Source organism: Schistocerca serialis, chromosome 1 (genome assembly GCF_023864345.2).
Source record: "Schistocerca serialis cubense isolate TAMUIC-IGC-003099 chromosome 1, iqSchSeri2.2, whole genome shotgun sequence".
Lineage (NCBI taxonomy): Eukaryota > Metazoa > Arthropoda > Insecta > Orthoptera > Acrididae > Schistocerca > Schistocerca serialis.
This window is the reverse complement of record NC_064638.1, coordinates 348,766,108-348,789,908: the sequence shown is the minus strand read 5'-3', so window position 1 is coordinate 348,789,908 and position 23,801 is coordinate 348,766,108. Positions and strand designations below refer to the sequence as shown.

Here is a 23,801-nt window from a genome sequence, read left to right as displayed (position 1 = left end):
ACCAGCACACACCTCAGCAGTTGTGGTCGCAAAATTTATGGAAATAGCATTCCAACTCGTTTCACATCTCCCCTATTCTCCAGACTTGGCTCCCTCGGACTACTGTTTGTTCCCCAATTTGAAGAAATGGCTTGCGGGACAAAACTTTTATTCAAACGAGGAGGTGATTGCAGCAACTAATAGCTATTTTGCATACTTGGACAATTCGTATTATTCGGAAGGGATCAACAAATTAGAACAGCGTTGGACGAAGTGTATAAGTCTAAAAGGGGGCTATGTCGAAAAATGAAAAAGGTTTAGCCCAAACACGTAAGTAGTTTTTTTTTTTCCCCAGACTTTTCAAACGCCCTCGTAGTCACGAAGGAAATTCTGAGTCGGTGCTAAGAGAGGTAACAAGTGCAAAATACTATCAGAAAGCCACAAAAAAATTATAAATTTTCTCAAGACACGATCGCGAAACTTAGTAACGTATTTAAACCTAAAAAAACAAATTTTCAACTATCACAGAACATAATCTTTGCGTGTCGAAGCTCGTTGGATAGTCTTGTTGACTGTGATGTCAAGTTCCATAAAGATAGTAGCAAGAAATGAACTGTTACATTTTAATCCACTAGAATACCATTTTCCACAAACCAGCAATAAAAACTAAGATAGGATTTAGTTTTCTAACAATCATATGCGAGGGGTTTCCCTTAAGAAGCGTTTTCTCTTGCGTTTCGACAGATATCTGCAATTTCGTTTTTGCAGTGTGTAGCTGGAGCCAGCCCAAACAAATACTGCTTATCACTTCTTTCATGCGACGCCGAGTGTCGACGGAAATCCTCGGGTTGTTTCCCATTACAGCCGGCCGCTGTGACCGAACGTTCTAGGCGATTCAGTCCGGAACCGCGTTGCTGCTACGGTCGCAGCTTCGAATCCTGCCTCGGACATGAATGTGTGTGATGTCCTTAGGTTTAAGTAGTTCTAAGTCTAGGGGACTGCTGACCTCAGATGTTAAGTCCCATACTGCTCACAGCCATTAGAGCCATGTTTTTCGCATTACAAAGAAATCTATGTTTAAAGCGGAATTTTACGTGCCCATTCGACAGAGCGGCTCCAAAGAGGTCTAATGTGATATTTGTTTTATCGATATGTATTAACAGAGACAGTAAAACACGAAGACTAACCAATACTCTAACAGCGACTAAGCAGCAGTCATGCAAGTTAGTAATAGCGCGGGTTATGACGCACCAGTATGGAGATCTTAGCGACAGGTCACGGACATTCAGGTGGATTCTTGAAGACCTGCAATCTCCGCTTGCGCGTTAGTGGAAGCATAATCAGAAAATGGTTCAAATGGCTCTAAGCACTGTGGGACTTAACATCTGAGGTCATCAGTCCCCTAGACTTAGAACTACATAAACCTAACTAACCTAAGGACATCACTGTGGTGTCACCGCCAGACACCACACTTGCTAGGTGGTAGCTTTAAATCGGCCGCGGTCCATTAGTACATGTCGGACCCGCGTGTCGCCACTGTCAGGGATCGCAGACCGAGCGCCACCACAAGGCAGGTCTCGAGAGACTGACTAGCACTCGCCCCAGTTGTACGGACGACGTAGCTAGCGACTACACTGACGAAGCCTCGCTCCTTTGCCGAGCAGACAGTTAGAATAGCCTTCAGCTAAGTCAATGGCTACGACCTAGCAAGGCGCCATTAGTAACATTGCATGTATCTAAAGAGTCTCACTTGTATCGCCACAATCTCCAGATGTACCACAAGGATGGATTAAAGTTAAGTATTCCAGAAGCTACGTACTTTTCTTTATAGCATTCATTACGTATCCTGTTTCAGACCTCACGCCATCCTGCTTTAACTTAGCGCGTGCCTTTCGGCTTCCTCTCATTGTGTCTAGGCTGTCTTGTCTAGACACAACAATCACACACATCCATGCCCGAGGCAGGATTCGAACCTGCGACCGTAGCACCCGCGTGGTTCCTAACTGAAGCTCCCAGAGGCGTTCGGTCACAGCGGCCGGCAAGGCATAACCTTGAAAGCCTTACTCACAGTTCTCGAAACTGCCGATCCAGCCCCTCAGCAGGTACACACGGTCGGATTTCTGCGACGGGCCTCGTTCAGCCAAGTCTGTCATTCTTCCTCCAGCCAGTGGCTCACGTACTGCTCTGGCAGAACGGCGCGCTGGCGTCGGCTACCCAGCAAACTTTCTCACACAATTTTAAAGGAGCTATTTGGTATAAACTTGGGTTCTGCGTCAGTGCTAGTTTCGTATGTTAGCTTCATGATGAATTGCCCATCATATCGCTAACGGTCATAGTTATTGTGATACTTTAAATATAAGTAACACACTTGGTGAAATACAATAATTTTGCAATGAAAATAGAAGTCGCTATGAAATGGCGTTCAATGCCTGTTAGATCATGTATTGCTGCGTGTGAAATGTAGCTAATATACTGAAATTTTCTTCACATTTTGGAGGAGGTCTCTAGCTATCACCATTCTCGGGAAAATTGTTGTTATGCGCACTCATTTTCGATCGCCCGCCCGTTTGGCCGTGCGGTCTAACGCAAGGCTTTGCGGGCGGGAAGGAGCGCCGGTCCCCGGCATGAATCCTCCTGGTGGATTTGTGTCGAGGTCCGGTGAACCGGCCAATCTGTGGATGGTTTTTAGGAGGTTTTCCATCTGCCTCGGCAAATGCGGGCTGGTTCCCCTTATTCCGCCTCAGCTACACTATGTTGGCGATTACTGCGCAAACAAGTTCTCCACGTACGCGTACACCACCATTACTCTACCACGCAAACATAGGGGTTACACTCGTCTGGGGAGGTCCACCGGGGGCCGAACCGCACAATAACCCTGGGTTCGGTGTGGGGCGGCGGAGGGGTGAAGTGGACTGCGGTAGTCGTCGTGGGGTTGCGGACCACTGCGGCTGCGGCGGGGACGGAGTCTCTCCGTCGTTTCTAGGTCCTTGGTTAATATAACATAACATAACATTTTCGATCGCGCGTACCAGCTATAAAGCAACGAGGAGCATACATATTTCTTTTCTGAAAAAAAGTCAGTTTTATTCAGTATTTCTGTACATAATATTATTTCCCACTCTTTTGGCTACAAAATCGTTTTTTTTCTTCTATATATTCTCCATTCAATGCGACGGTTTTACGCCAACTAACTGAGAGGGCCTATATGACGGTCTAGTACCACTCTGCAGATTGTCTGGTTAACATTTCAAATACGTTAGTACTAACTAGAGCAGTATTTGAAATTGTAGTCTGTGGCACCTCACAGTCACACATACGGGTCGCTTGTGCACTCACGTTTACTGACAAGTTTATGCTTCTCTGTTAATTTTCATACACTCCTAGCTTACATGGTATCCAGTGTTACGTGTATACCCTTAATATTTCAAAAGCGTTCGCGTTATCGAAAAAGACTATATTTGACAGATGCAAAAGTGCAAATATTTTTTGTGATTATTTCTTATTACTGGTTTATCTATCGAGATATCGAAGCAACTACTCGTATATTTATGTAGCACTTCGTACCTGTTACATCATATCTCCATAGCAGGAGATAATAGTACACTGATTATTGATAGAACATAGTCAGTATACATAGAGGCATAAATTTACTTCGGTAAAATCATGCCTTGGCATAAGCACCACAAAAAATATACTAACATAGACATCACCCGAAAATTTGATTGAGAAACAGGGTGTAATAAATTATTACGTCTTATTACTGTGTACTTTCAGCCAAGTGATAATAGAGGCGACATAAACCTCTGATTCACTGGCGTGAAAGCTTGACCAAACAAATTGATCGTTGCCGCTCTTACGGAAAATTGCGATGATAGACGCAAACGCGAGGAGAAACACGCTTTTCGGTTCTGTGGCTCTCCGGTCCGTGATTTCTGCGAGGCCGCCCACGGTCCAACGCTTGTACGCCGTTGCAAAAACCGGGAAAATGGCAGCGGTAGCGAAAACCGCGGAAAGCTTCGGTTGCTAAAACTTGCCTGAAAAATCTCTCGTAGTGTAAGATACATGGCGTCATCTACACTGTCTAACTTCTTGTCGGCTCTGATTATTGGTGCTGACTACTGATGCGATAATCAGAAGTTCGATTCTTGATTACCAGCTTAGATTTTGTTGTGTTGGACGGGCCCCGAGTAGGACCACGTAAGCATGATGAGAATCTGCCCATTTTAAATAGGCATCGAAATCAGCGTGCAGTCCATTAGATTGAAGCGCTTACATCTAACCAACATTGATTCATTTCTTGTGTAAACTAAATACTATTATACGATGGGCGATGTCAACAAAAGATCAGAGAGAAAACAAGCAGCAGCAGGGAGACTACTGTGTTAAAGAAACGGAAAGACTACTAGCTATAGGGAAGAAAAACAACTAATATTACACAGTGAGATCAAAAGTATTCTGACACCCGGCTGAAAATGGCTTACAAGTTAGTGGCGCCCTCCATCGGTAATGCTGGAGTTAAGTATGGTGTTGGCCCAGCCTTAGCCTTGATGGCAGCTTCCACTCTCGCAGGCATACGTTCAATCAGGTGCTTGAAGGTTTCTTATGGAATGGCAGCCTATTCTTCACGGAGTGCTGCACTGAGGAGAGGTATCGATGTTGATCGATGAGGCCGGGCACGAAGTCGGCGTTCCAAAACATCCCAAAAGTGTTCTATAGGATTCAGGTCAGGACTGTGTGCAGGCCACTCCATTACAGGGATGTTATTGTCGTGCAACCACTCCGCCACAGGCCGTACATTATCAACAGGTGCTCGATCGTGTTGAAAGATGCAGTCGCCATCCCCGAATTGCTCTTCAACTGTGGGAAGCAAGAAGATGCTTAAAACATCAATGTAGGCCTGTGCTGTGATAGTGCCATGCTAAACAACAAGGAGTGCAAGCCCCCTCCATGAAAATCCCGACCACACCATAACAACACCGCCTCTGAATTTTACTGTCTTCACTACACGTTCATCGGGCATTCGCCATACCCGTACCATGCCATCGGATCGCCACATTGTGTACCATGATTCGTCACTCCATAAAACGTTTTTCTACTGTCCATTCGTCCAATGTTTACGCTTCTTACACCAAGCGAGGCATCGTTTGGCATTTACCGGTGTGGTGTGTGGCTTATGAGCAGCCGCTCGACCATGAAATCCAAGTTTTCTCACCTCCCGCCTAAGTGTCATAGTACTTGCAGTGGATCCTAATGCAGTTTGGAGGTCTGGATAGGTGCCTACCTATTACACATTACGACCCTCTTCAACTGTCGCCGGTCTCAGTCAGTCAACAGACGAGGTCGGCCTGTATGCTTTTGTGCTGTACGTGTCCCTTCAAGTTTCCACTTCACTATCACATCAGAAACAGTGGACCTAGGGATGTTTAGGAGTGTGGAAATTTCGCGTAGAGACGTATGACACAAGTGACACCCAATCACCTGACCACGTTCGAAGCCCGTGTATTCCGCGGTGCGACCCTTTCTGCTCTCTCACGATGTCTAATGACTACTGAGGTCGCTGATTTGGAGTACCTGGCAGATGGCAGCAATATGCATCTAATATGGAAAACGTTTGTTTTAGGGGTGTCCAGATACTTTTGATCACATAGTGGATGTATAAATGAAGAAAGGGATGGTCAAATGATAGAATATAAAGGAATTCTAATCGGGGAGAGTGAACGATGACTTTTTCCTCATTATGGAGACTAAACGTTCAGTGACAGTACCAAAGAAGTGCTTCTCCAGTGCTTAGTGATATCATTTATGTAAATTGCCTGGTAATTCTTTACGGACTGAGACAGTAATATACCAGTTTTCATATACATGTTTTATGTGTGTGTTTGACACATATAATCTTCAGTTAATCGTGATGAAATCATATGGTAATGACGTCTGAAATAAGGGCCCCAGAGGCATTCTAGATGAGAAACTGCTAAAGACATGGCGTGTTGCACATCCACAACACACACACACTGCTTGATCATAAGTATCCGCAAACATATTAGCGGACAACAACAACAAAAAAATGGTTCAAATGGCTCTGAGCACTATGGGACTTAACTCCCGAGGTCATCAGTCCCCTAGAGCTTAGAACTACTTAAACCTAACTAACCTAAGGACTTCACACACATCCACGCCCGAGGCAGGATTCGAACCTGCGACCGTAGCAGCCCAGCGGTTCCAGACTGAATCGCCTAGAACCGCTCGGCCACAACGGCCGGCCGACAACAAAATGCGGTGTGTCCAAATGGTTCAAATGGCTCTGAGCACTATGGGACTCAACTGCTGTGGTTATCAGTCCCCTAGAACTTAGAACTACTTAAACCTAACTAACGTAAGGACATCACACACATCCATGCCCGAGGCAGGATTCGAACCTGCGACCGTAGCAGTCCCACGGTTCCGGACTGGCGGTGTGTCCGCTCTTCGCCTTTATGACTGCTTCACCTCTGCTGACACTGTCAGTGAGGTATCTGAATGTCTGTGAAGGAATGACAGCGCATTCGTCCGCAAGAGAGAGGGTAGTGTGCTGCTGGACCCTAGAGTCTGGTGCAAAATCGACATTCTACTCATCCCAAGCGGGCTCGATTACGTACAGATTGGACTCTGGGTAGGGCAGTCGATTTAATGAATTTCATGGTCAGAAACCATTGCCTCGTGCTGCTTTATGGCACATTTCGGTATTATGCCAATACAAACAGTTATCCCGTCAGAACTGTTCTCCCACTGCACACGGTACACATTGGTGTAAATGTTTTCATATGCTTACGCATTTAGCGTTTTCTTAAGCGCAATAACGAGACCACACCCAAACCACGAGAAACACCTCTACACCCTACCAACACCACCTCTCCATACTTCACCGATGGCACTACGCATGATGGCAAGTAACGCTCTCCAGCTATTCGCCAAACCCAAACCTTTCCATGGGATTCCCATAGGGTGTATCATGAACCATCACACCAAATCACTCGTTTCCAATCATCCACTGTCCAATGACGTCGCTCATCACACCTTCTCAAGCGTCGCGAAGAAATGTGTGGCTTATTGAGGAGCCGCTCAACGAGTGTATCCCATTCTTTTTAGCACCATACCCACAGTCACTTTGCTAGATGGACTGCTAGTAGGACTTCGGAACTCACCAATGATTCCACGGGCAGGTTCCATCGGATTTGTTACAACCACCCTCTCTACATGACGTTTGGTGTTCAACGCCGAATTGCATATGGGTGTCCTGATACTTCTGATCAGACAGTGCTAGTGACTGCTTCTAAACATAATTAGACTAAAGGAAATGAGAGCACTATGGGACTTAACTTCTGAGGTCATCAGTTCCCTAGACTTAGAACTACTTAAACCTAACTATCCTAAGGACATCACACACATCCATGCCCGAGGCAGGATTCGAACCTGCGACCGTAGCAGCAGCGCGGTTCCGGACTGGAGCGCCTAGAACCGCTCGGCCACAACGGCCGGCAAGGAAATGAGAGATCTAATATTTCAAACGGTCCATATTCTCCAGGATAACTATTCTCCTACAAAGCGCAAGATTAGGTTTTAACATTCCAGCGACGGCTACGTCGTTTCTACGGAAACGTGCTCCTGATGATATAGTAAATGATCCGTGTACTTTTTCAAGGGAACCATCCCTCTGTTTGCTTTAACTGATTTAGGGAAGCTACGGAAAACATGCGTCTGTATATATCCAGATGGAGATTCGAACCGCCTTGCTCCTAGATTTGGGTCCAGTATCTAATCACTGAGAGTTCAAACTGCGCCTTCATTTGGAGCTAGGACTATTCTCACAAACATTATAGTTTAATAATTGATGGTTTGTCCCAGGAAACAGTGATCTCCGTTGGTATAATGAATGAAAAAAAACACAGTATGGACTATTATTTTTTTATATTAATGATGATCGGTTTCTGACTAGCAGATCGCTTTCAGTTCCAGTGCTGCAATGTGCAGTTTGATACCAGTGGGAAGAATGTAACACTCTTTATGTTACATTCTTACCAGTGCTGACAAACTTCATATTGCAGCACTAGAACTGAAGATGGGCTGGCCGGCCGCGGTGGTCTAGCGGTTCTAGGCGGTCAGTCCGGAACCGCGCGACTGCTACGGTCGCAGGTTCGAATCCTGCCTCTGGCATGGATGTGTGTGGTGTCCTTAGGTTAGTTAGGTTTAAGTAGTTCTAAGTTCTAGGGGACTGATGACCACAGATGTTAAGTCCCATAGTGCTCAGAGCCATTTGAACCATTTTTTGAAGATGGGCTGCAAGTCAGATTGAAGCCGGCCACAATCAATTTTAAAAAAATTGTTCGTACGGTGTTTCTTTTTATTATTGTTTAATGGTTTAAACAGCCTGACGTACTGGAAGGACATTTGAAGAAGTTAGACACAAGCAGAATCGACGCTATGTTTGATCGACCAATGCATTTGTGGTAAGTCTCTCGCTTTCTAGTGTCGTTTTGCACATACTTGACCACTAACAGACTACAGAAGGAGGACGTTCTCTGATGATGCACCTCTTGCAGAGAAGAGAGGGAATACCTTTAGTATTCGTAAAATTCAAAAGTTCTCTTTTTGTCCTTTGAATGTTATTTTACATCCTGGAGATCTCTTGTTTGTATGACTTAGTAAATGTTAATTTTTGTGTTATTGTTGCGTAGCCGTCTTGTAAAACGTCGTTCAGTATAAGGGCAGTCAAATGAAAACAAAGCAGATGGGAAAAAGTAAGTCAGGCATGCACCTCCTTTTCCGAAGAAAATCGACAGCCACGAATTTCTTTCTTCGGGGTTCCAAAAATATGCAAATACCTTGGGGAGAGATCTGGACAGATGGACGATCTTTAAGGACTTCCCGGGAAACTTCTGTGACGTAGTTGAAACAAACTTGGCAATACATAAGCGAGCATATCTGTCGAACACAAATTTTTGGTGCGCTGAGAAAAGTCATTCCTAGCCGTCGATTTGCTTCGGACCAAGAGGTGTACTCCAGGGCACAATCATGGTTTTGTAGACAAGCGCAAACATTTTTCCATGGAGACATTCACCGTCTTAATAGTACAGTGGGATAAATGTATTAACATTTATGGCGATTACTTTTGTAAAAACAAACAGGCTACTTTTTTCATGTGTCTAGTTTTCGTTTGACGCTCCTTGTATATTCTGCCGCATAATGATATCATCAGCCGGCCGCGTGACCGAGCGGTTCTAGGCGCTTCAGTCTGGAACCGCGCGACTGCTACGGTCGCAGGTTCGAATCCTGCCTCGGGAATGAATGTGTGTGATGCCCTTAGGTTAAGTTCTAGGGGACTGATGACCTCAGATGTTAAGTCCCATAGTGCTCAGAGCCATTTGAACCATTTGAATGATATCATCTCATCTAACTAAACTTCTAAGAGCCATTTCGCTAGCTTGTAAAAATGACGATTAATACCATGATCTAGAAATATATAAAGACAATCGAAGTATAACGTTGCTAAATAAGTGTTAAGAAAGTGTAGATTTTTTAAATTTATTAATGACATCACCCATACAGCTAGCCTCAGAACGATTTTTAGCATTTAAATGTATAATAGCTTGAACCGTTGAGAATAGTAATCATCCGTTACATTCATTTACCCTGAAATCAAGTCAGTGATCTAAGAAAATTAAAATACTTTCATTAATATGAAAGGAGGGTTGATAACATAAATTATGCCTATTCATATGCTATATTATAATGGAAAAAAGTCGTACATACAAACTGTAGAAAATAAATGTTGTCAGCATTTGTTATTGTTAAGAGATGAATGACTAGATGAAAAAGTTGCCACAGTCAACAGTTGTATACACTGAGAACGTACATAGACCGTTCACGATTATAGGAACTCACAAGAGGGTCAACTGTGGTGGTATCTCGTCCATCTACTCAAAACTGTATGTTTCTCGCCGTGCTTTTTCTGACCTCTCAGACGCTCGCCACCCCTTGACGTTAGATTTGTTGAAGATGAATAACTTGGCGGACGCGCAGCGAAATCTGTCAGTTAATTTATCCTTGCGAGTGTGGTCTTATGCAAGCCTTATTAAAGCTACTGACGATACCTGCTGTAATTGTACGACTGCTGCCGGCGTAGTTGCGAAATGGCGCCTGTGGAAGAAAGGCCACATTCCAAACGGGCTGACGATTCAGCCACAGGTATTGTGTAAAAACCTGTCTACACCACGGCAATGTCATCTGTCGACCGTAGTGTTACAAAAGCAACGGACGCTTGTCTTTGGCATTCTCTAGTGAGCAAATTTTGGAGGCACAAATAGCGCACAGCATTTCCATGAAAAAGACTTCGAGTTCCAGACACTGGGCTCATGACTGAGAAGTGTGGGGTCGAATATCCGTCCAAACACTCCTATTTAAGTTTTCTGTGGTTTCTCTTAATCCCTTAGGGCGAGTACCAAAAAGATTGGGGACCGTGGATGATTTCATTTTCCTTTCCTGTCCGACGTTAGCGTGTATTCTCTCTTTAATAGCCTCGAAGTTAACGGAACTTAAACTCTAAGGTTACCTCCTCTCTTTCAATAGATAAACGCATAGTGATGACATTATAAAAAACTATGATGTCGTAATGACACGCATAATGCAGTCTAGGAAATGCGAATGCGAGACTTAGATGTATAGTAGTGAGTAAAAGTGCTACAGTTCGGCACAATTTCGTCATCTTATCTGTTCATTTTCCCGTTCGTAGTTCTGGGAGTAATTTATCTCCAGAAAGTAACATGCATTTCTTACGTAGGTTTTCATATTTGTCATGGTTTGTCATGCAACAGGAAACGCAGACAGAAATTTGTCTTCTGTCCTGGTGGAGATAAAAAACTATTACTCTTTATCAGAAAAACGTTAAATTGCATAACCAAAGCTTTCATTTGAAGGAAGGATGATTTAAACAACATCCCGTCGATGACGTGGTCTTTAGAGAAGGAGAACAAGCCTGGACTGGTGAAGGAAGGTGAAAGAACTCGGTGATGACCTTTCAAAGGGAGTTGAACCGTTATCGTCCTAAGTACGAGTTTTCGTTCGAAGAAACCGTGACAGCCTACAATCTATTTGCTCATTATTATACGGCTGAACGGGCACTGCGGTCTCACACTATCACAGATAAAATGAATGTATTTGTGTCCTCGGAATCTTTCGCGACAGCATGCCTGATCTGGATTTCAAAGAATATTTTTATAATACTTTTCGATACTCTTTAGCGGAGCATATAGAGACGCTATTTTCGAACATAGATTTATTCAGAGAAGAAGAAAGGAACATGGATTAGGGTTTAACTTCAGTTTAGCTACATGGCCCGACAGACCAAAGATAGGGAAAGCAATTATCCTGACATTTGGCTCAATATGGACAGGGAAACAACGAATAACATAAATCTGTGTGACATGATGGTGTATACGGAGAAATGTGGCTACTTAGCCTACCTAAACAAGACTTCTCACCAATTTATTCGTGTGTTCTGTTCTTAGACATCGCTTCATTGTCCTGGAGAAAACAAGCCATCTAATTAAAGGTGTCTTGCTATTATTCTAACTGAGAAGCATAGCCAGAGATACACCGGTTTTCCACAGGCATGAATTTCTTACACTTAGTTTAAGTTTAAGTAGTTCTAAGTGTAGGGGACTGAGGACCTCAGATGTTAAGTCCTATAGTGCTTGGAGCCATTTCAACCGTTAGACACCATGAAACTTTTTTTAAGTGCCTATCATAATACTTGTATCAACAGAAATATATGTTTCTCAGCCATGAAACAAGTGTTTACATTCTCTTGCTTTCAGCGGAGAAAGCAGCAAATATACACATTCAAAAGCATTTCTTCATGAATAAGTTGTTGCTTTTGTCATTGAATCGATGTGATTCACCTGTTTTTACATGTTTTTTCACGATAATTCATCATTGAATCGGTGTGATTCACCTGTTTTTACATGTGCGTCACGATAATTCATGTTCCTCGGTAATTTACTAACACACGGAACGCAAAAATATAACAACTGTTTTGTTAATTAAGTAGAAAATAACTAACAACGAACATTATCCTTACGACGCGTGTGATTATCTGCTTTCTCACCGCTTGGAGCGCTAGAGTCACACTAGCTGCCAAATGGTAACAACTTTCCCACCGGAGAGCGTCGTGACTGTATGTGTCAGAGTGTGGGATGACAGTGTTTTCAGTATTCGATGTAAACCTCAAAATTATTTTATTGCTTGCTTCGGTAGTTTAGTAAAAAGAGCGAGTCAACAGGCCACGTTCTGTTTCGTATTTCAGTTGGCTGTCCTTTTGTAATCACGGAGTCCACTCTCTGAGGCACAGAACCTTCCATATGTTTTGGGGTGGTCCTCGACGGGCACCAGTAAAAAGACGACGGCGTCCGTAAAGCTGACTGGCTGAACCCCCAACCAATGAATTAACCTGAGCGCAGCCTCCGGCTACGGCGCCCACTTAGCAGGCAGCTTATCGCCGACGGATCACGACCGAAATGAATCGGCCGCGCCTTTAATAAAGCGGCCGGCTCAACCGATAAACTCGGAATAGAAAAAACTGGTTTGGACCTCGGTGGCGGCGGCGACCTCGCGCGGCGCTCAGTGCTGCCAAGACAGAAAGTCCGTTTGCGTGGCCACAGGCGGGGGCAACGCGCCCGTTTCCCCACACAGTTACCCAACTAACTCAGCCCGCCACGTCGCTAGGGGACCCGCCAGCTGTTCGTTACACACCGCGACGCCCCGCTCCTCTCACCGCTGGCTGGTGTTGATCTCGCTTTACGAACGGATCTGTGAATCAAGTCATTAGCTGACAACTGACCTTAAGTGACCCATGAAAATGTCGAAGTGGGGTATTCTTCCCTATCATTAGCGTAGTGTTACTACTTTTTCTTCAACTAACCGAATGTAATGACATCTTCAGCAATACGCTGTTACGTCTGCGTTCTTATTTGTTCTTGATGTTGTAGTCTTCAGTCTAGTTGGACACATTTCTCCATGACAGTTTATCCTGTCCAAGCCTTTTCATTTCTACATAGTAGTTTACGTTGAGGTGACCAGAACTCATGGTATAGCGATGTGCACATCTACAGTTAGCAGTAGTATCACGTACACAATATATAAAAGGGCAGTGCGTTGACGGAGCTGTTATTTGTACTCAGGTGATTCATGTGAAAACGTTTCCGACCTGATTATGCCGCACGACAAGAATTAACAAACTTTGAAAGCGGGATGGTTAGTTGTAGCTAGACGCATCGGACATTCCATTTCGGAAATCGTTAGGGAATTCAATATTCCGGGATCCACAATGTCAAGAGTTTACCGAGAATACCAGATTTCAGGCATTACCTATCATCACGAAGAACGTACTCGCCAACGGCCTTCATTTAACGTCTGAGGGCAGCGGCGTTTGCGTGGAGTTGTCAGTGCTAACAGACAAGCAAAACTGCTTGACATAACCGCATAAATCAATGTGGAACGTACGACGAACGTATCCGTTGGAACAGTGCGACGAAATTCGACGTTAATTGGCTATGGCAGCAGACGACCGACGCGAGTGCCTTTGCTAACAGCACGACATAGCCTGCACCGCGACTCCTGCGCTCGTGACCAGTAGGTTGGACCCTGGACGACTCGACGACCGTGGCCTGATCACATGAGTCCAGATTTCAGTTGTTGGTGAGAGCTGATGGTAGGATTCAAGTGTGGCGCAGACCCCACAAAGCTGTGGACCTAAGTTGTCAACAAGGCAGTCTGTAAGCTGGTGATGGTCCGATAATGGTGTGTGCTGTGTTAACATTGAATGGACTGCTACTTGGAGATGGTTTGCAGCCATTCTTGGATTTCACGTTCCCAAAGAAAGATGGAATTTTTACGGATGACAATGCACCAGGTCACCGAGCCACAGTCGTTACCGATTGATTTGAAGAACATTCAGGACAATTCAGGCGAATGATTTGGCCACACAGATCAACCGACATGAATCCTATCGAACATGTATGGGGCATAAAGCAGAGGTCAGTTCGTGCACAAAACCCTTTCACCATTATGGACGGCTATAGAGGCAGCATGGCTCAATATTTCTACAGGGGACTTCCAGCGACTTGTTAAGTCCACGCCGAGTTGCTGCCGGGCAAAAGGAAGTCCGACACGATATTAGGAGGTATCCCATGACTTTTTTCGCCTCAGTGTTTATTTGAACCTGCTTGCAGCCGTAAAGGCTTTGCTCTGCCGATACCTTTTTTAGCCTCCTTACCGCCCCCTACACACACTCTCTCTCTCTCACACACACACACACACACACACACACACACAAACCCACTTCCCTCCATTGCGACGTTGGTAATTCCTTGATGCCTCAGGATGTGCCTGTCCTTTTAGTCAACTCGGGCCATAAATTTGTTTTCCCCTCAATCCCATTCACTATTCCTTCATTACAAAACTGTTGGGGCTTTCTGGACTCTTGTTGACGTGTTTAAAGTCCAAGTAGTCCCATACCCAGGAAATTAGCGAAGAGAAATAGATGCTTAAATGGATGGACGAATTTAAAATAGTAGATTGCTAAACAGCTTTGTCATCAGTGCACTTCCGCTAGATCCTGTTATCTAGAAGCGAGCTCTAATGTTGATACTGAATTAGTGTTTCTGTCCTTTGTCTAAACCTCATCGGGCTGTTTCCCGTTCTCCAAAGTGTTGCCCTTTTCTAACTCTCCTCACTGAAGTTTTCAATCAGTTTTCGTATGCACTCCGTTAATGTTTTTATTGACACAATACAGTGACCGTGTGTTTCACTACAGCGAAATTCCAAGTAATTGCGTAACCATTTGCCAGATTGCCACTGTTATCATAGGTAAGAGTCTTCCAAGAATGAAAGCCACTTTATGGATAAATAAAGTTCAAATACCAGTCAGGGAACGAAAGTAGATACCAGTTTTAGAGACAGCACTGTTAAGTTACTGTTAGGTGGAGTGACATTGTTAAAGGAATCATTCCACCGTTTCTATTTTAACCATGCTAAGCTTTGATCGAAGTGGTTCTACGATTATTTGAATTCCGTTTCTTCTGGAAACTTATCCATTATCTTTGGCAGTACGGCATTTCACTCGATTAGGATTTGCTACCTCGAGATGACTGGGTGTGTGTGTTGTCCTCATAATTTTATCATCATTCATGAAAGTGGCCGATTGGACTGAGCAAAGGTTGGGAATCTGTACGGGCGTTGATAACCGCGCAGTTGAGCGCCCCACAACCAAAACATCATCATCATCGATTAGGATTTGTGATCTGACGCATGTCCAGCGAGTTACCAAGCGACACTATAAGGTAAACGTGTGATGTATAAAATATAGCCATTCAGACATCAGGATTGTTTGTGTCCTACAGTCTACATTTTTTCGAACGGACTAATCTATAGGGTGCATCTCTGCTACAGAATTAGCATTTCAGATTAGCTAGTGGCTACAGTGATATATCTCAGAGACATGTCAACACTAATGTTAGTGGCTTCATTCTTAACAGAAAACTCAGCGGTGTACCGCCTTACATCACAATCGTTGCTTTGTGATAACCAAGTACATACGAGTTACCAGATTTCTAGGGGACTTCACTGCCGCATGACATCGATTGGAAAAGCTGAATGTAGGGTCTATTTCATGAATTTGTCAATTAGTTTCAGCTTTGCAGACATAACCAAGGAACAAATATTACGTGTAATTGCGATTGTTATGATCCAGAAGCAGCGTCTTCTTGTACTTTGATGTCACTTCAGCAGTTTACCTATTCTTGTCCGAGCTTGACAGCAGGTTTTAACTCTAACAAGTTATCAACTGCACGGTCCCACTATTAGTATCACTCCCAGTACCAGGAAAACCAGTTTTCAGGGACCTCTGTTACCACAACTTACTTTTGCGTGTCGCAAACCTTAACGAGCGAGTCCACCAAGATATGGTTACTAAAGATGATACTTAAATGGAGAGACCTCCGTGGTTATCGGGTGTGCGATTGCAAGAGAGTGCCCGTACGTGAAAGCCCCCTCTTCAGCCCGAAGGGAAAGTGACTGTACGTGCGGCAATAGCCTGAATATCGCTACGGGGCGTTGTGTAACATGATACTCCTCGCAGCCAAAGCTACGGAAGACGAACAACCTTGAGGTGGATATAGCTTAATGTTTCCACATAGGTGACCGGCCTTTCAAAATAACGTATTTTCAGCATAATTACTGAACTGTGCACACCAGATCTTCTGGAACTACTCTGATGAACCAGAACATTGTTCCCACCACCCGCTGCGACACTAAGTGCCATCTGGTAACGTTGCAGGCTTTTGATGCGGTAAGGGAAGTTTAAAGGTGGAGCAGAGAAGAAATGGGAATCATTTTAGTTGCGATACGAGCCGCAAATGGAGAAATGTACTGAGATAACCAACACTGAAAACGGCAGATTATTATGTATATGGCCCGGCGACTGGGAACGAGAATCTCGGAAGCAGCCACACTGGTCGGCTGGCAGATGTTATGACAGAGTACAGTGCTGGTACAGGCACAAGTGTTTCGGAGAAAAACGTACAGCGCATAATTTTGAATATGGAGCACCACAGTAGACGACTTCTATGTGCTCCCACGTTGAGCCAACGACTTCGTCAGTTACGGTTGCAGTGGGCGGCGGGATCACCAACATTAGACCGTGGTTGAGAGGAAAAGTGTGTTGTCGGATGAATCACGTTTTCTTGTTACAACAGGCCGGTCGATAGTTGTTCTAAACATGGATCACGCCTCAACACAAAGCGGATGGGAACAATATTCTGGTTTGGCGGACATTCATCTAGACTTCCATGTGACATGTAGTAGTAATCGAAAGAACCATGATGCGTGTGGACTACTTGAATCCCTTGGTGTTTGAGGTCGTCCACAAAGGTGACGTCATCTTCGATCAGTATAACTGTTCGTGTCACAATGCCAGAATCGCCCTACAGTGTTTTAAGGAAGACGATAGTGAACTCACGTTGATGTCTTGCCCGCCAAATTCCTCTGATGTGAACCCGAAGAAACACACCTGAGACGTATCGGGCACCATCTCCGAGCCCACAAACCACCGGTTGGTAATTTACGGGAATTGCTTGACCTGTGCCTAGACACCTGGTGCCATATGCTTTAGAAAACCTACCGAGGACTTGTCGAATACATGCCGTGCAGAATAGGTGTTCTAGTGCGTTGCAGAGGCGGACCAACGCTATGCTTTGTCAGTGTACGTGAGGTCTGAGAGAGTCCAGAGAATGTGCCAAACTATCTGTGAACTGTTTGTGTTGTTGTTATTTGTATCAAATGCTCGGGGATCGTTTGGTTGTTGTATCGTGTTTGTGCGCAGGAAAACTTGTATCTGTAACGACCCTCAGGATTATTTCTGCTGGGACATGTTCGAAATGAGCATCGTGAGAACAAACAAGAGCATCGACCCAGAAAACAAAAATGTAATTTGCTCTACTGGCCTAAGTGAAGGTAGGGTGTAAGCGCCCGAAACGGCTCATTGAGAAAATAAAAATGGCTGACGGAGATAATTGTTTTACGAACAGACTCAGGTTCTGATCTATAGACCGACATGGACTGGTGGAAGTGACGTCATGATGTTGTTGTGGTCTTCAGTTCGAAGACTGGTTTGATGCAGATCCCTTCGCTATTCTCCAGTGCAAGCCTCTTCATCTTCGAATAACTTCGTCTCAATTTTTTCTTCCCATATTTTCCTTCAGTACTAAATTGGTGATCACTGGATGTTTCAGAACGTGTCCGATCAACCGATCACTTCCTTCAGTTCAGTTGTACCACAAATTTCCTTACTGCCCAATAGTGTTCAGGCCCACATCAAAGTTAACATGATCTACTCATCTAATCTTCACAATTCTTTTGTAGCAACACATTTATAAACCTTCTATCTTCTTGCTGTCTGAACTGTTTATCGTCCACGTCTTACTTCTACCGAAATCAAAACTAATGTTATCTTCGCCGTCTGAAGGTCACATCTTCAGATTTCAAAGTATAAAAATTTTGTGCTGCCCTAGTCTTGCCAGTATTTCGATGTTATTTGTACGTTCTTATTTTTTTTTTTTTCCCAGCCTCCGGTAAGGGTCGCGAAATAGAAATCACAGTGAAAACGAAAAATGTGTCCAGCTACTTCTGTAATTCCGACTCTGACGTTTCACAAAGCGCTGTAGCAACTTTCCAGTACCATCTTCACGGAAGGCAATCGCCTGTGCTTTTCGCCAATTCCCTTCGCTGGTCTGAAGCTTTGTGTTTGTGCCAAAATCAGTCATAGCCAGTTTCTGTTAGCAAAGAAATGAAAATCGGATGGAACCAAGTCGGGCTGTATGGTTGGTGGTCAAACATTTGCCGTCGAAAACGCTTTAGGAGTGTCTTTGTTGCACATACAGTGCGTGGCTGAGGATTGTCGTGAAGACGGACAGGTTATGTGGGCTGCGTGAAATCAGGCTGAACCCTACAGAATGCATTTCACACTTGGCGGGAGACACTTTGATCTAGGCACCTTTTTGTGCTCACAGGGTACTGATAACTAACAAGTGCGAAGTGACGCATTTGACGGACATACTACACTGCGGAATAGAATTAAAGGATAACTTTTTCGGAACCGCATAACTGCCTCTCTTTGAGAGGAAAAAGTTTTAAACTTCGCTGAAAGGTGCCTACGACCTTTGACAGTAATAGTGCAAAAGGTATCGTCACACGCGAAACAAAGTTCACAGCTCAGAGGTTGATGTGAGCTGTAAGGTGATTAATGACGTCATATTGGCAGTAAATTTCACCACAATTCTGGCAACGCCCCCGTGAACGTGTCACACGACGGGAATGTCGTCACGGGCCCTCTTACCCATATCTTACTCCTTCTTTTGGCGTCTCTGCGATGGAGGTCAGAATCTCGACACTCAGTGTTGAAATCACGCGGTCTTCTGATCGATGGCCGAGGAAAACGTTTCAGACGCACCACCGCTCAGAACCGACACGAAAAGGCTTCAGGGGGTGACATAAAGTGTGTCACCGATCGATGAAACCACGCCTTTCCCACACATTTCGCGGTCGGAAACGTCAGTTCGGAGCGCGATGACCAACAGGACACCTTTTGACACTGGTTACGTGTTAGCCCTTGTCTAACAACATTGTGGGGCTGCATCCCCACTGAACATGATCGCATCCCTGTGGAGTGCAGCGCGACCGCAATTTTTGCTGTCGTGCCAGGATGAGACCACTAGGGACCTTTCAAAACCATTCGACGAAATTTGAAGGTGATCAGAAGCGCTGAAGGGAACTTACGCTTTTTCAACCCTCTTGTTTTCCACCTTCTGTTGCCATAACTGGCGGAAGTGGGACACTAACATGTGCGTAAATAAAATGGCAAAGAGTCCTTTCGTTGGGCACGTTAGAAATTTACCTGTCCGAACTTTCGACACGAAACCAGCCTGGCGTCTGCTGTAGTGCCAGACGGTTAGGCAACCTCTTCGACACCGTTGGGTGCGGTTTGCCTAGTACGAGGGTCACTCCAAAAGAAATGCACACAATTTTTTTTTAATCCATCTTTTATTCTACATGCCTGAAAGTTTTACAGTGTGTAGATACATCCTTTAGGAACAATATTTTCGTTTCTCCACATAATTTCCACCCTTCTCAATTGCCTTACGCCATCTTGGAACCAGCGCCTGTATACCCGCACGGTAAAATACTGGACCAACCTGTTGGAGCCACTGTTTGGCAGCGTGCACAAGGGAGTCTCATCTTCGAACCTTGTTCCACCAATAGAGTCTTTCAATTTCCCAAAGAGATGATAGTCACATGGAGCCAGATCAAGGCTGTAAGGCGGGTGTTTCAGTGTTGTCCGTCCGAGTTTTGTGATCGCTTCCATGGTTTTTTGGCTGACATGTGGCCGTGCATTGTCGTGCAACAGCAAAACATCCTCCTTTCGCCGATGTGGTCGAACACGACTCAGTCGAGCTTGAAGTTTCTTCAGTGTCGTCCCATATGCATCAGAATTTATGGTGGTTCCACTTGGCATGATGTCCACAAGCAAGAGTCCTTCGGAATCGAAAAACACCGTAGCCATAACTTTTCCAGCAGAAGGTGTGGTTTTGAATTTTTTTTTTTTTCTTGGGTGAATTTGCATGATGCCACTCCATTTATTGCCTCTTCGTTTCTGGTGAAAAATGATGGAGCCATGTTTCACCACCTGTCAAAATTCTTCCAAGAAATTCATCTCCATCATTCTGGTACTGTTCCAAAAGTTCGCTGCATGCCGTTTTCCTTGTTTCTTTGTGAGCCACTGTCAACATCCTGGGAACCCACCTGGCACAAACCTTTTTTAACGCCAACACTTTTAGTATTCTGCAAACACTTCCTTCCCCTATCCCAACGTAGCGTGACAATTCGTTCACTGTGATGCGTCTGTCAGCAGTCACCAATTCGTTAACTCTCTGCACATTGTCTGGAGTGTGTGCAGTACGAGGCCCGCCGCTGCGAGGACAATCCTCAATATTGCCGTGCCCACTTTCATCACGTAACCTGCTTGCCCACGGACTAACTGTACTGCGATCGACAGCAGCATCTCCATACACCTTTTTCAACCTCTTGTGGATGTTTCCCGCTGTCTCGTTTCCGCAGCACAGGAATTCTACGACAGCACGTTGCTTCTGAAGAACGTCAAGTGTAGCAGACATCTTGAAGACATGCTGTGACGGCGCCACTCACGGGAGCAGGTTGAACTAAATTTGAAAAGAAGCGGGAAGGATGCATCTCCTCACTGTAAAACTTTCACACATGCTGAATGAAAACTGTATTTTTACAAAAATGGTGTGCATTTCGTTTGGAGTGACCCTCGTATATCTGCGTAAAGTTTCTTTGGATTTCAACTGTAGTTTTAATTTCTCGCCCCATTAGCGGTTGAAAAAAAGTAGCCCCTGTGTATATTAGGTTTTGGCTTCGGTTGACGTGGTGACGTGACGTGGCGTGTGGTGTTGCAGGCGAGAGGAGGAGTCGCGCGCCGGCGGCGATGCTGGACAGCAGCGGCCTGCTGACGCTGCACTACGGGCGGCACGGCGCGGGCGTGCTGGACGAGGTGCGCTCGTGGTGGGACGCGGGCCACGGCGCCGACCTGTCGCTGGTGTGCGACGGCGGGCACGCGCTGCCCGCGCACCGCCTCGTGCTGGCCGCCGCCTCGCCGCTGCTGCGCCGCGCGCTGCGCGACGCGCCGCCGCACTGCCCGGCCGCCGTCTCGCTGCCCGGCGTGCACGCGCGCACCGCCGCCCACCTGCTCACCTTCCTCTACACCGGGGAGGCCTGCGTGCAGGTCCGTACCAGCCTCACCAATTGCTGTCTGGCCTGTGGGAGAACAAGTCACAGTCGCGGGAGTTCCATACGTTTCCGTCCTAGGCCCAACACTTTCCTCGAGATGTCAGTGACCTTCCGATTTGCAAGTGACAAAGCCGTTAATTAGTTGCTTTTTAGCATATCCCGTGACTCATAGTAGCTTTCTCTCGCAATGATGCAGAACTATTCGGTTCACAGTTCTAATACATTTTCTCTGTGAAAATGATAGCAGCACACTACAGACTAACTTGCAAACTAATTGACGGAGCTGTCTCATTTTTAGTGAAAGTATAGCTTAAAGTCCAACTTAAAGATATCATTGTAGGTGTTCGAAATGGTCACCATTAACATCCACACACAAACGATGCCGCCGAACTGCTGCACGAACTACTGACTGCAACGTGTTCAGTTGGATATTTGCACATGATTGTACGATGGATTCTCGATGTTCATCCAATATGCGTGGCTTTTGTCGATAAACGACGTCCTTTAGTGTTCCCCACAGGTAAAAGTCCAGAGGAGTTAGGTCTGGGGAACGTGGTGGATATTCCACAGCACCTCTACGGCCTATCCCTAACACGATTTTGGTAGTGGGCTGGGGCACCATCTTGTTGAAAGTGAACTCTTCCGTCTCCATGCAAGTCTCGGATGGTAGGTAAAATGGATGTCTGAAGCTTTTGAAGATACACCTCACCAGTAACTGTGCTGTCAAAGAAGAATGGCCCAATCAAGCCCCGGTAAAACAACCCACACCAAACACTTACTCCTGGCAAATTCACGGCTTTGCCTACATGGACGTTCGGATTTTCGGCGGCCCAGTAAATGCAGTTGTGGCGATTTATTGTACCATTGAGTTTGAACTGTGACTCATCAGACCACACAATCATCTCTGCAAACTCTTCATCGTTGCGCACCATGTTAGTAAACCACCCGCAGTACTCCACTCTACGATCTGTGTCGTCCTCGTTCGTTGCGTGTAGCAATCGTGGGATGTAGCACTTCCACTTTGCTGTATTCAAAATTCGCCGAACACTTGAGAGGCTCACTCCAGTTTCACGGGCACACTGTCTCACAGACTACTGTTGTGAGCGAGTGATTTGTTGTAACACACGACGGGAGTTAGCTGGACTTGTTACTGTTACAGGTCGTCCAGATCGTTGTTTGTGTGCATCTTTAACACAGCCTTCGGCTTCAAATTTGTCTTGAATGCGACGAATCGTTAAACGTGTCGGTGGCTCTGTTTGATACTCATTTCGCCATTGCCGTTGAACCTCATTAATGTTTTCGTACTTAAAATACCACTTCAAAACTGACTTCCTTTCATCGAATGTAAGCCTTGCGCCAGCCATGTTTACTCGAGTAACTAGGTGCAACTAAGAACAAAACACTATCTGGCGACTGTCATCTGACAAAACAAAACAACACAATACAACGCTTGTGTGGCGATTGCCGGAACTACAAACTATCACACTACCAAAGATGAGACAGCTCCGTCAATTAGTTCGCCAGTTATGGACTTTTAAACAGTGGATACATTTTTTTGGACCCCTCTGTATATACCTGAATGTCTTTTACACCAATGATTATGTCATTTTAATTATTTTTGTACAGCGATTTCCGTACCAGACTTACTACTACTGCTGCTGCTGCTGCCGCTAATACTACAGTATCGTTACGTCACTTCATCTGCTTTCTAATATAGGGAGGGCTGCACGGCTAATGGAATTCCACAAGTTTCTATACTACGTCGAATACTTTTTCCCATACTTCAGTGACTTTCCAGTTTCCAAGTAATATAGCCCTTACTTAGTTATTGTCATATTCAGTAGATCAATAGAGTCCATGAATCCATGGAATGTCCCAGGCGTCAGAATACTGCACACCTTTCCGCACAAAAGTGAAGGGTGTGCGATCCAAATGCAGATTGGATTTCCGCTTACCTAACTGAGTGAAAGCTGCTGATTCTTCGGAATTAGATTATGTTGTTGACAATAAATGGCATTAAAGGAAATAAATCTTGAGATGCCAGTCTCAGAATTCCCAGACCTCAGCAGGGGTCGCCAAGAGGTCGGCGTATCTACTCCAAATGTTTACTCGAACTGCCCGTTTCGGAGCCACAAAATACCCTTTGTGGAGGGGAAGAGTTACCTCAGAATAAATGCCGTACGTCATAACCAATGAAAATGGACGAAGTTGACTAATTTCCATGTTGAACCATCGCCTTCTGCAGGTACTGCTCTAATGATAAATAAAGTAGAATTCAGTTTTTGTACAAAATCCCGAACATAGTCTTCCCGTGGCAGTTTGCTATCTACGTGAACACCTAGAAATTTGAATTATTCAGATTCACAAATTATATGCCCATTTTGTGTAATCACAATGTCAGTTTTAGTCAGATTGTGCTTAGAAACTGTGAA

At 45.0% G+C, this 23,801-nt stretch overlaps 1 protein-coding gene across 1 annotated transcript in view; it reads left to right on the top strand.

The window, feature by feature from the left end:
- The window catches only part of LOC126472294 (transcription factor Ken-like), a 198,719-nt gene that overhangs the window by 159,429 nt on the left and 15,489 nt on the right, over nucleotides 1–23,801 (top strand). The window contains exon 2 of the mRNA XM_050099929.1: nucleotides 21,039–21,364. Coding sequence (XP_049955886.1) covers nucleotides 21,068–21,364 — 297 coding nt within the window. The 5' untranslated portion in view covers nucleotides 21,039–21,067. The remainder of the gene's footprint in view (nucleotides 1–21,038; nucleotides 21,365–23,801) is intronic.